At 40.2% G+C, this 12,511-nt stretch overlaps 1 protein-coding gene across 8 annotated transcripts in view; it reads left to right on the top strand.

Annotated features, from left to right (window-relative positions):
* Nucleotides 1-12,511, top strand: part of SHANK2 (SH3 and multiple ankyrin repeat domains 2) — a 1,084,923-nt gene that overhangs the window by 399,626 nt on the left and 672,786 nt on the right. For all 8 annotated transcript variants that reach the window (XM_077462543.1, XM_077462526.1, XM_077462535.1 and 5 more), the window contains exon 10: nucleotides 5,119-5,185. In XM_077462543.1, the coding sequence (XP_077318669.1) occupies nucleotides 5,119-5,185 (67 nt within the window). The remainder of the gene's footprint in view (nucleotides 1-5,118; nucleotides 5,186-12,511) is intronic.

The following is a 12,511-nucleotide window of genomic DNA, read 5'->3' as shown; positions in this document are numbered from 1 at the left end:
AGGTTACAGCAGACAACAGGATGAGTCAGATGATAGAAAAGAGAGTTTTTGGAAGTCAAAACATGGTAATGGATGCAAGCAAATTACATGAGGCCTAGAGAGATGTGGCCATCTTCATCTCAACAAGACCGTGTGAAGGAATAGGAAATGCATCATAAAAAATGGGAGGGAACACAGAAAACGGTGGTGCAATAACCAAAACAACCACAAGATGGCAATATATTAACCAACTGTACAGAGGTCAATAACAATGACTTGGGGAATTAACTATATCAATCCTCAGTTCAGTAATATGAACATAAGCCATGACTATGCAATGTATTATCACAACAAGTGTAACATCACAGGGGATATTCACTTTTCTTCCTCTATAGGACACTGTAATGCATTTTGTTTAGTCCATAGAAGTTTACTCTATGGTTCATTTTCTAGTCCATGTAGCAAATTCTCATATTATCAGTAAAGTATTAAGCTGTGTTGCAGAAATTCTGCATTGCAGAGATTCAGATGGCAAGAACCCATCTCAACCCCCTCCCACTTTATCACATAAAGGGTATCTACGGTCAAAATGTAAAATCAGATATGAATTTTGATATTGTGTTTTCAATTATTTCTAGCCAACTCTTATTAATCTGGACAAACTTTAAATTTGCAAATATACTTTTATGAAGTGCTCTACACATTTACCTCTTTGAATACTGTGACACGTATTCACTTTGCCTTGTTGATAGACACCGCTGTGTCACAGAGCCTGCCCTCTGAACTATGGAGATGCTGTGAGGAGGGGTTTCAAGGAGTGGGGTCAGTACAGGAATCGCTGCTTGCAGGCTGTAAGGTACCACGGTCATATCTCCCAACATTTTGAGATGGGAATGAGGGACACCTACTAGCAAATATATGTAGGCATAGGTCATGCCCCCTGCCACACCCCCCTCTAAAGGAGAATTAAACCTAAAAAAGGTTAATTAAATTCACAAGCAACTTTATTTTTTTACCACTACTATTCCTTTTATATTGGCTTTTAAAGTTTACAAATGCAGCCATTTATAATTTGGATGAAAGGTTTAGCACTGAGAAACACTTTCTGAAAGATTAAAAAGTCAATTTTATATACAACTATATAGATCAGACCAAAATGAGGGACAAATGAGGGGGAAAAAGGGACAGAGGGACATTGCTGCAAATCAGGGACAGTCCCTCGAAATCAGGGACATTTGGGAGCTATGCATGGTTTGGGCTGGAGTGGAGGCAGTGGTAAAGAATGGGTGAAAGGAAATGAGGAGCATAGGTTTGGTAGGAGTAAGCATTTAACCATAGGGTGCAGAGATGGGGAGGGTTGGGTGTTGTAGGAACCTATGTATAGATGCAGAAGGGTTCCACAGTTGGAACTAGGGGGGAGAGAAGGTTATACAGTACAGTTGAAGAATGTTGCAAAGAAGTTGAGTGGGGTTGCACAGATATAGGGGGTTATTTACGAAAGGCAAATCCACTTTGCAATGCAAGTGCACTTGGAACTGCAGTCTCTCTAAATCTAAAGGGCAGATCTGAAATGAGTGGAAGCTCTGCTCATCCAATCATGTGCAAGCTAAAATGCTGTTTATTTTTCTTGCATGTCCCTCTCGGATCTACAGCGAGTTTACTTCCAAGTGCATTTGCAGTGCAAAGTGGATTTGCCTTTAGTAAATAACCCCCATAGAATGTTGAATGGATGAACAATTGGAGAGGGGTGAATAGTTTAAGAGACCTGCAGTGACGTGGAGATGGGTTGCAGAGTTGAAGAGAATCTCAATAAGATGAAGATTGGTTACACGGAGAAGGGTGCTGAGGAGTGGAGCTATATCCACAGGTGCAGAGGGTTGTAGCTGGTATATATACTATGGGGGTTATTTACAAAAGGCAAATCCACTTTGCACTGAAAGTTCACTTGAAAGTGCAGTCGCTTTAAATCTAAGGGGTCGATCTGAAATGAGTGGAAGCTCTGTCGATTTTATCGTCCAATCATGTGCAAGCTAAAATGCTGTTTTTTATTTTGCTTTCATGTCCCCTGTCGGATCTACAGCAACTTTACTTCCAAGTGCACTTGCAGTGCAAAGTGGATATTCCTTTAGTAAATAACTCCCTATGTGTCACCAAACACAAGATACCAATGTATATGACCCGTATGCAAAGAATTTCATGGAGCACATCATGGAGTTTGCAGAGACCTTGTGTGCCTGGAATAAATGTCACTGAACCAGCTAAATAGAAGTGAGAGTTAGCGATCCAAGCAGATGTTAGGAAATAAAACAAACATTTCAACATTTAACGCTGTCAGGCCATTCTCTTATGTTGCAGGCTGTGGTTCATTGAGGGAGCTCATTATCCCCCGATTCAATGCTTTCTGCCAGAGTGTTTTTTTTCTTTAACTTGAAGCCTTGATTAGCACTTGTGGGCCGTCACAATGGAAAAATGTCATGTGAATATCAAATCATTTACAGGGCTGAATAGAAACCAACAAGGATTCACTGTCAAGTTGACAAAATATGTCTGATTAGTATTATGAACTGTGTATTTGTCGCTGTATAATACCAGTGACAATTCAATGAAGGCTCGGCTGGAAAATACATGTGTGTGTTTGCACTTGTAATGATGCTTTACCATAACAATTATCAGGACCCCCCGGGGTTTTTGTTTTTTTGTTGCTTATTTTGCAAGGAAAAAAAATATAGTACTTTAGTTATAGGCAGACTCTGTTTAGGCTATTGGTGTGAAGTTTTAAAGTAATTTATTATATCTGCTGTGAATTTTTTTTTTTCACTCGTAATACATTTTATAAAGATCTCCAAAGGCTCCCTCTAGTGGTAACCTGTATGCCTTTCTTGCTTTGAGATAATCAGAATTCGGATTCATTTAGCTGCACTACCAAGCAGAAAAGAACCTTCATGCACATAAATAGAGCAAATGTTTGCCATCATTTAAATTTATCATTGTAACTGCGGAAAGAAAAAAACAGATTAACTTGTTACAAATCAAAAAATGAATTTACTTACCTGTGCATAAATATTCTACAGTATATGTAGGGTTGCCACCTTTTCAAGTCAAATTCGAACACTTTAGCAGCACACAGCATTTTTTTATAGTATAAACTATACATATATTTTGCTATTGAATAACATTTCTAATCATATGAAATGTCCCCCTTTACACCTGGATCCACAGAGTTCCCCTTTTACATTTGAACTCAGAGTTTCCTTTCACTGTAAGGGGACTCTGCAGACTCTGATGTAAGGGAGAACTCTGGGGCCTCTAATATAAGGGATGCTCTACGGAGCCTGATCTAAGGGGGAACACTGAGAACTCTGATGTACGGAGAGGACACCGATGTAAGGGGAAACACTGTGGCCTCTGATGTAAAGGGGAACTCTGATGTGAGGGGTGCTCTAAGGACCCTGATTTACCTTAGTGTACTTAGAGGCAGGAGAGAGAAGAGGGGAGACTTCAGTCACAGAGATGGATGGTGAGCTCACTTACCCCTTGGCAGACAGCGCCTCTCATCTAGGTGTATCTGAGGCTGCTGGACTTCAATCTCCAGCGCTATGCCTCAGAAAAGGAAAGTTGGGGCTGGGAATAAGGAGTGTGGACAGCCACAGAGCAGTAGGGGTGGGGGGGATGCAGATTGAGTCCTCTTTCCTCTCCTGTCTGTGTGTGTGTTTGAGGGGGAGGGGTTTGTTAATGCTGGCTTTAGGCGTTGTGAAAGAGTAACAGACACTCTCAGCTTAGACAACTGCATCCAGCAACCCTGCCAGGAAGCCATAGTCCAGTCTAAATAATGTGTCCAGGTTTCAGGCATTCTGAAACCCGGATGCATGATTCCAAACCCGAACTGTCTGGGTGAATCCTGGACAGGTGGCAACCCTAAGTATGTGCCCTTAATTTTCTTCATTCAGCTATGTCTTCCCACTGCCAGCACAGTAGAGCGTAGCCACAGTAGGTGACCTAGGTTAAAAGATGACTCAAATCTTTGTTCGGCTGTTGTCACATGGGTTTCCTGTCACTTAACCAAAAACGTAGGCATTTGGTCATATAATCTTCACCAAATGGATAGAGCACAGTTCACGTTAGTTAACCCGTTCCTTTTGGCAAAGGTTCTGTGGCAAAAGTCCTAGGGTAGGCCATTAGACGCAGAGCTATTACGGATGGGAAAGAGGAACCGCTCTCTCTCCAGGAATAAGATAATGATAAGCTCACTTTATCTAACCCTGCAAGATATGTTAAGAAAGCATTCATTTAAGCATTGGGTTTTGTCCATGAAGGGCAAAGAAGCAGGTTCACCTAAATGCCTGGCCCCTGTACTATACTGTCACCTGCAGTGAAGACAACTAACTTGCACTAAAACTGTAACTTTCAGTGTTTCTCCTTGAACCTGGACTCACATTTGTATGTTGCGGGACACAGTATGTGATTTGCACAGGAATCGCACCACATTCCTGTGCACATCACATGTGATGTCTGTGTGGTGCAATTTGAGACCTACATTTGTATGGCTCAAATGGCATCGTATTGGCACCTAAATAGTGCAGGACCCTTTTTCTTTGTCGCACCTGAACCGCATTGCATGTGTGATCACACTCATGCGATCCAAATCTAGGTTTTAAGGCTTGTTCACGTTTTATGCATTTGAAAGTTAATTTTTTTGATGCATTTGTGAAGCATTGCAGTGTGTTTTCTATGCCATGATAAAATATTTGTAATAAATCACTTAGAATTACTCCTAAAATGAGTCTGCTCCATTCTCACAATACACAGCATTCCTCTAGTGAGGATGGTATCAACTAAAAACAATGCATTTTTTTAATTGCCTGTGCGTTTTACCTGCAGTGTTAAATAGAGCAATTACATGGAAAAAGAAACCGCCTTTACGTTTTTTTTTTTACCATAAAAGTAATGTATCAAAACGTGTATTATACTTAATAAATTGTTAACCAGCTAATAAAAAATATTATACTTTTTCTGTATATGCAACACTTTAAACGTTCCATGGTACTTGGATATATGGTTTGGTATAAAAATAATAATTCTGTTTATTTTATAAAACAAAAATAAAAAGCTGTTCGTTAATCATATATTTTACTGTTGCAGGTTGCTATAATTGCTGGAAATTTTGAGCTTGCTGAGTTCATTAAAAACCATAAGGAAACTGATATTGGTAAGTAAGCAAAATCATGCCTGTTCGTAATCTTGACTAGTGCAGTAATGGCCAAAATAACATCCCTCACCTTACCCTAGAGTCCCTTCAATGAAATACTACAGGTGCTAAAAATTGGATTTGGGAAATATAATTGCTACATAAGCCATTATTTTTTACATTTATTGATATTAAAAATTAACTTTCCATTTCAATCTCTGGACTGGGTGATTTTCTAAAAGTGTAAAAATAAATATAAAAGCACTTCCTTGCAATATGGCAAAATGGCCCCAAAATCGAATTTAATAGTCTGTGTTATTGGTTTACCTCTTTTTCCATAAGTCAGCACTGAGATGCAAGTCCTATTTCAGTAAATTCTAGCGATAGGAGTTACATTTTTGGTGAGACACTCGATGAGGGCCTCTTTACATCTGCCTGTTCTGTTAACTGTTTTGAAGGATCTGCCAACCAAAGCGAAGGTACAAAAACTGGACCTATACTCCTTTTTAGTTCCATGAAATTTTATTGAGAATTTTCAAGCAAACAGATACAGGCATACCCCACTTTTAAGTACACAATGGGGTTTATTTACTAAAGTTGCAAAGTGCAAAATCAGACTCACTTCTGCATAGAAATCAATGAGCTTCCAGGTTTTATTACAAAAGATTAATTGAACAAGCTGGGGTTAGAAGCTCATTGGTTTCTCTGCAGAAGTGAGCCTGATTTTGCACTTTCCAGCTTTAGTAAATAAACCCCATTGTGTACTTAAAAGTGGGGTATGCCTTTATACAACCATTCACAAAGACGTTAGGCAGATAGTAAATGAACAGTACTTTTTTAAACCCATTGCACCACAATGTGCAATATGTACTTTTTGGTGCACTACAGTGCATTACTATCCACTGTTCTGTGCATTCTGAGTCCTAAGGCCTCTTTCACACAAACGGACCGTTCAGGTCCACCTGTCTTTTTAGGCAGACCTGAACGGACACTCCATGTAGGTCTATGGAGTGACAGATGTCAGCGGTTACCATGTCCTCTGACATCCTATCCGTTAAAATCAGACGTATTGGAAATACGTTCGCATCTGTCCTATCAGATGAAATCTGATAAAAACGGACAGGCTGTCCGTTTTCATCCGATCCCTCCATAGGAATGGTGGGGCTCTGACAGGCCCCTCCCCACTCAGTGAGACGGACCTGTCATCCGCCGGCTCAGCGGAGATCAACAAGGAGATCTCATGCTGAGTTGGTGGACTCTGCTGACTGGATGATACTTCATAGATCTGCATGTAAATATTCGAGCAAATCTAAAATGTGTTAAATGTAGATTTTCCAGATCTTATTTCTTATTGCAAGGTTTTGAGATTGCTGGGGTGTCTTTGGTTAGCTTGCTGCATACTGATTGATGAGGACCCTTGAGCTCTCCCAAAAGACTGCAGTCTTAGGCTGGATTCAGTTCTTTGCATCACAGAACCATTTATTTGGACACATCCCCCAAATACTACAATGAAATATGCATTTTAGTGCACCACAACATCAAGATGTGAACTATCTGTGCATTGTGGTGTTCTGCAAAATGGGTTTGTTTGTGGGGCATTCAAAGTAAATGCACTGCCTTAGGCCCCATTTACATGGAGGCAAGGGGGGAAATAAAAATAAATATTCTTCCTGCCCACCCTTCTAAACCCTTCCATGGTAGCTTTTTTATTTTGCCATGGTGAGTTTGACAGGTGCCACACACTGAAGTCAATGGAATTGTACCACAACCATATGTCAAATGTTTGGTTCACTGTTGGGGTGCTGTAAACCAATACAAAATCTCCCTTCAGCTGTAAGAAAAAAACAAAAAAAGAACTTGCATTCAAGTGGCAGCTGTATTACCTATTGAACACCTGGGATCCACCTCTGTACTGCCCTCTGAAAAGTGTTTCACCATGGATCACTTCTCTGAGGGGTAGTACAGACTGCTATCTATGTAAATGAGGCCTTACTGTAGCACATGTTAATGAATATTAACATGCACATCATACCACATTGCAAAGATCTGTATCCAATTTTAATCTACTCATCCAGAGAATGGTACCCCCTTCTGTCTGCCTTTGCCACTTTCATTGCAAGCAACTCAGTACATCGTGGTAGTAAATTATAGTTAAAATGGGAACATAGCATAGCTGTTATCCATAGTGACTGGCCAGTTTATTTCAATATCCCACAGCATTAAAGAAAATTAGTTGCTCGCTATGGGCAGCAACTTTGCTTTCTTTTCTCATTTAGTTCTCTTGTTCTATATCTGAATTAAAAATATTTACAAATTGCATGTAGTTCACTGAGGATGCCAATAGGGGGTGCCCAGCTATATATAAATAACACACTGGGAAGATAAAGACAAGCACTATTATAGATGGCTTCAGTACATTTCTTTTAATTCTGGTAACTGGTTGGTGCAACATAGCATTATGTTCATTTGGCATTTTCATCATAGCACTGTGCCAAAGCAAATGTTTTACTTGTTGTTGTTTTGGTGTAGAATAGCTACTAATTCTGCTGTGCCTAAACAGGGAAGAATCCTTCCACACTGAATGAAGAGGCTGGAATATGTTCATTACAGATAGTGCTCGGTTCTCCCTAATGCAAATGCATGTTTAGCAGAGCGGGCGCCATCAAAGGAATACCTCCTAGCTAGCCCTAAAATAATTCTTATATATATATATATATATATATATATATATATATATATATATATATATATATATATATATATATATATATATATTATGTACTTATATACTGCTTTTCTCTTACTGAAAACAAATTATACTCATGTATTTAAGGCAGCAGAGGCAAAGATGCAGCATTTCTCTGTATAATATTTGACTACGCATTGTTTTCTATCAGCAGTTTAATTTATTTAATTCATTTCAATTTATTTACACATTATTCACAATTTTCTAAGCCAAGTTAGGACCACTAATGTTTATAAAAGAGTACAGTATGGACAGGGCTGTTTTTAACACAGGGCAAAAGGGGCAGCTGCCCCGGCCCCAGTCATTGTTGTGGGAACCAAAGCAGCTGCCCCTTGAGCCCGCAAATAGTTGATAAGTGGTTTTGGGGGGGCCCAAGAAAATGTTTGCCCAGGGTCCATTCAATATTAAAGATGGCACTGAGTACGGAACATAGGAAATGTACTCCTAGACCATGGGTTATATAGCACTACCGTTAGGCGATTAGACACTGGCAAAAGTTTTGATGGAAACACACGCCTCAGTGCACCCTCATATAACCCCTCCCACTGATAGACCTCTTCTCCTTTTGGAGAAGTTTTATAAACCATTCTTTTTAGTTTTTATCACTGCTTCGACTGACTCTTCAATCAAGATCCAACTGTTTATTGCCTCGGGGCACACTGGCAGTTTTCTGGTAATTTGCCCTTAATGTACATCTTGAAACATGTAACCAGAGCCCACATTAGAGGGGCCAGCTTGTGATTTTTGTTTTGGGTTACTGGATCCTGCATTCAGTGCCCTCCTTGACATGTGGTGTAATGTTTGGTTTAGTTAGCGGCAGGGTGTTATACAGGTACAGGGCCATTTGCTATTTCTATGGCACCCACACTCTGAAGACTCCTTCAGGAGTATGCCCATTGTGATCGGTGCAGTTTGGTCCCTTTTGGAAATCTGCAGCATGGATAAGGTAAGAAAGAATTTCCCTGTAATTGTCACCATGTTCTGTTTTGTGGGTTGTTATTTCACTTAGTGTGTTATCCCCTATGTAAATGTCTCTGCTACACTGGCAGGAGATAACCTATACTTTTTTTATTAGGTGGGTTTTTTTCACACACAATATTGCTGCTTGGTTGAGGACATAGTTGAACAGTCATGGCCAAAATTTTTGAGAATGACACAAATATTAATTTTCACAAAGTCTCCTGCTTCAATGTTTTTAGATCTTTTTGCCAGATGTTACTATGGTATAATGAAGTATAATTACAAGCACTTCATAAGTGTCAAAGACTTTTAGCGACAATTACATTAAGTTTATGCAAAGAGTCAATATTTGCAGTGTTGACCCTTTTTTTTTTTTTAATTAAGACCTCTGAAGTTTGCCCTGGCATGCTGTCAATCAACTTCTGGGCCACATCTTGACTGGCAGTATAATCAATGCTTGAAGTTTGTCAGAATTTCTGTTTTTTTGTTGTTGGATTGACCACAAGTTCTCAATGGGATATGGGGAGTTTCCTGGCCATGGAACCAAAATATCATTGTTTTGTTCCCTGAGCCACTTAGCTATAACTTTTTGCCTTATGGTAACTTGCTCCATCATGCTGGAAAAGGCATTGTTGATCATCAAACTGTTCTTGGATGGTTGGGAGAAGTTGCACTCGGAGGATATCTTTGTACCATTCTTTATTTATGGCTGTGTTCTTAGGCAAAACTGTAAATGAGCCCACTCCCTTGGCTGAGAGGCAACCCCACACACGAATGGTCTCAGGATGCTTTACTGTTGGCATGACACAGGACTGGTGGTAGCCCTCACCTTTTCTTCTCTGGGCAAGGTTTTTTTTGGATACCCCAAACAATCGGAAAGGGGATTCATCAGAGAAAGATTACTTTACCACAGTCCTCAGGAGTCCAATCCCTGTACCTTTTGAAGAATATCGGTCTGTCCCTGATTATTTTCTTGGAGATAAGTGGCTTCTTTGCTGCCCTTCTTGACACTAGGCAATCCTCCAAAAGTCTTCTTCTCACTATGCATTTAGATATACTCACACCTGCCTGCTGCCATTCACGAGCAAGTTCTGCACTGGTGGTGCCCCCAATACCGCAGCTGAATCAAGTGCAGGAGACGGTCCTGGCACTTGCTGGACTTTCTTGGGTGCCCTGAAGTCTTCTTCACAAATGCAGTGGAAATGTTTTTTATGGGATCAAGTTAATTTTCATTGCAAAGAGGGACTCTGTAATTAATTGCAATTCATCTGATCACTCTTCATAACATTCTGGAGTATATGCAAATTGGCATCATAAAAACTGAGGCAGCAGACATTGTGAAAATGTATATTTGTGTCAATCTAAAACTTTTGGCCACGGCTGTACACTTCCTTTTGGTTGACATTTTTCCACCTACCTATTCTGACGAGAACCAGAGACATACAGTGCCTTGAAAAAGTATTCATACCCCTTGAAATTGTCTAAATTTTTTGTCATACAGCAACACAAAGTGCATATAATTATGAAGTGGAAGGAAAATGACAAACGGTTTTCAAAATGTTTTACAAATATCTGAAGTGTGTGGCATCCATTTGTATTCTGATACCTCTAATTAAAATCTAGTGGAATCAATTGCCTTTAGAAGTCACCTAATTTGTAAATATAGTCCACCTGTGTGTAATTTAATCTCAGTATAAATACAGCTGTTCTGTTCTCAGAAGTTTGTTAGGAGACCTTAGTGAACAAACAGCATCATGGAGGCCAAGGAACACACCAGACAGGTCAGGGATAACGTTGTGGAGAAATTTAAAGCAGGGTTAGGCTATAAAAAAAAAAAAAAAAATCCCAAGCTTTCAACATCTCACGGAGCACTGTTCAATCCATCATTTGAAAATGGAAAGAGTATGGCACAACTGCAAACCTACCAAGACATGGCCGTCCACTTAAACTGACAGGCTGGGCAAGGAGAGCATTAATCAGAGAAGCAGCCAAGAGGCCCATGGTAACTCTGGAGGAGCTGCAGAGATCCACAGCTCAGGTGGGAGGTTCTGTCCACATGATAACTATTAGTTGTGCACTCCACAAATCTGACCTTTATGGAAGAGTGGCAAGAAGAAAGCCATTGTTGAGAGCCATGAGAAGTCCCTTTTGCAGTTTGCGAGAATCTATGTGGGGGGACACAGCAAACATGTGGAATAAAGTGCTCTGGTCATATGAGACCAAAATTGAACTTTTTGGCCTAAAAGCAAAACTATATGTGGTGGAAAATGAACACTGCACATCACCCTGAACACACCATTCCCACCTCGAAACCAGGTGGTGGCACCATCATGCTATGGGGATGCTTTTCTTCAGCAGGGAGAGGGAAGCTGGTCAGAGCTGATGGGATGATGGATGGAGCCAAAAGACAATGAAATGGATCAAAGCATATTCATGTGTTAGAATGGCCCAGTCAAAGTCCAGACATAAATTCAATTGAGAATCTGTGGCAAGATTTGAAATTGCTGTTCACAGATGCTCTCCATCCAATTTGACAGAACTTTAACTATTTTGCAAAGAAAAATGGGCATAAATGTCACTCTCTAGATGTGCAAAGCTGGTAGAGACATACCAGAAAAGACTTGCCATTGTAATTGCAGCAAAAGGTGGTTCTACAAATTAATTCGGGGGGGGTGTTGGTCTATCACAAAAAAAAACATAAAATACATTTACATTTTTGGTTGTAACATGACAAAATGTGGAACATTTCAAGGGGTATGAATACATTTTCAAGGCACTGTAAACAGGCCATCGCCCATTGCCTGAGTCATAATGGCTCTTTTCCTGAATGTGCAAATACCCTCTCATTCTACATGCATTTTGTGAAAAACCTGCAGGGGATCCACTCACTTAGCAATGGTGTGGACAAGGTGCAGAAAAACTGGGAGAAAAGGACCCAATAGCGCTCAAGCTAAAGATGGCACCAAGGAAAGCCAGCAAAACACTCAAAGTGATAACTGTTCCCCTGCACTCAGGCAAGGTTCCCTATTAATACAGCTCCCTTCCTCCAATTCTAGGTTACTTTCAGGCGTGAAACAAATGGCCTATCTGACTAAGGCGGATTTTACTGCAACTACTGTATGTCTAATTTCTTTGGGAAATGCTCTGCCTTTTAGAAAATTTGGTGTCCAATGCCCAAAAGTACCCCTCTGCGTCTATAACACCTAAATCTATGTAGGTATGGCCCTATCCCTTCTAACATCTTTGAGGAAGATGTTGAGATTGAGGTGGATTGGGAAGAGGATTATGCAACATTTTTTGAGACTTTGTACTGTACTACGGTAGGTTTTGCCTAACAGAGCCAGAATGTCCTCCGCCCAAACAAGCTCCTATGGGCACTAAACCACTGACTCCAATAAGTCCTCTGCATGCAAAGAGTAACCGTGGCTTGCATGAGGATTGGCAGGAAGGGTATTTATTCCTCCAACACTCTTTAATGAGTTATATCCTATGAAAAAACTAGTCCTACTTTGCAACCAGCCATTGCGGCCATGTCTCTTTCTCAAACTGTAGCTAACTGGACCATGCAAGTAAAGAACACTATCCTGTGTTTAAGGACCCACTGGCACACAAATGACTTCAATGTGACACAAACCGAATTT

The sequence above is a fragment of the Lithobates pipiens genome, unplaced genomic scaffold, assembly GCF_037356315.1.
Source record: "Lithobates pipiens isolate NorthernLeopardFrog02 unplaced genomic scaffold, aLitPip1_a1.2 Scaffold_10, whole genome shotgun sequence".
Lineage (NCBI taxonomy): Eukaryota > Metazoa > Chordata > Amphibia > Anura > Ranidae > Lithobates > Lithobates pipiens.
Note: the sequence above shows the minus strand (reverse complement) of the source record. Positions and strands in the feature narration are given on the sequence as shown.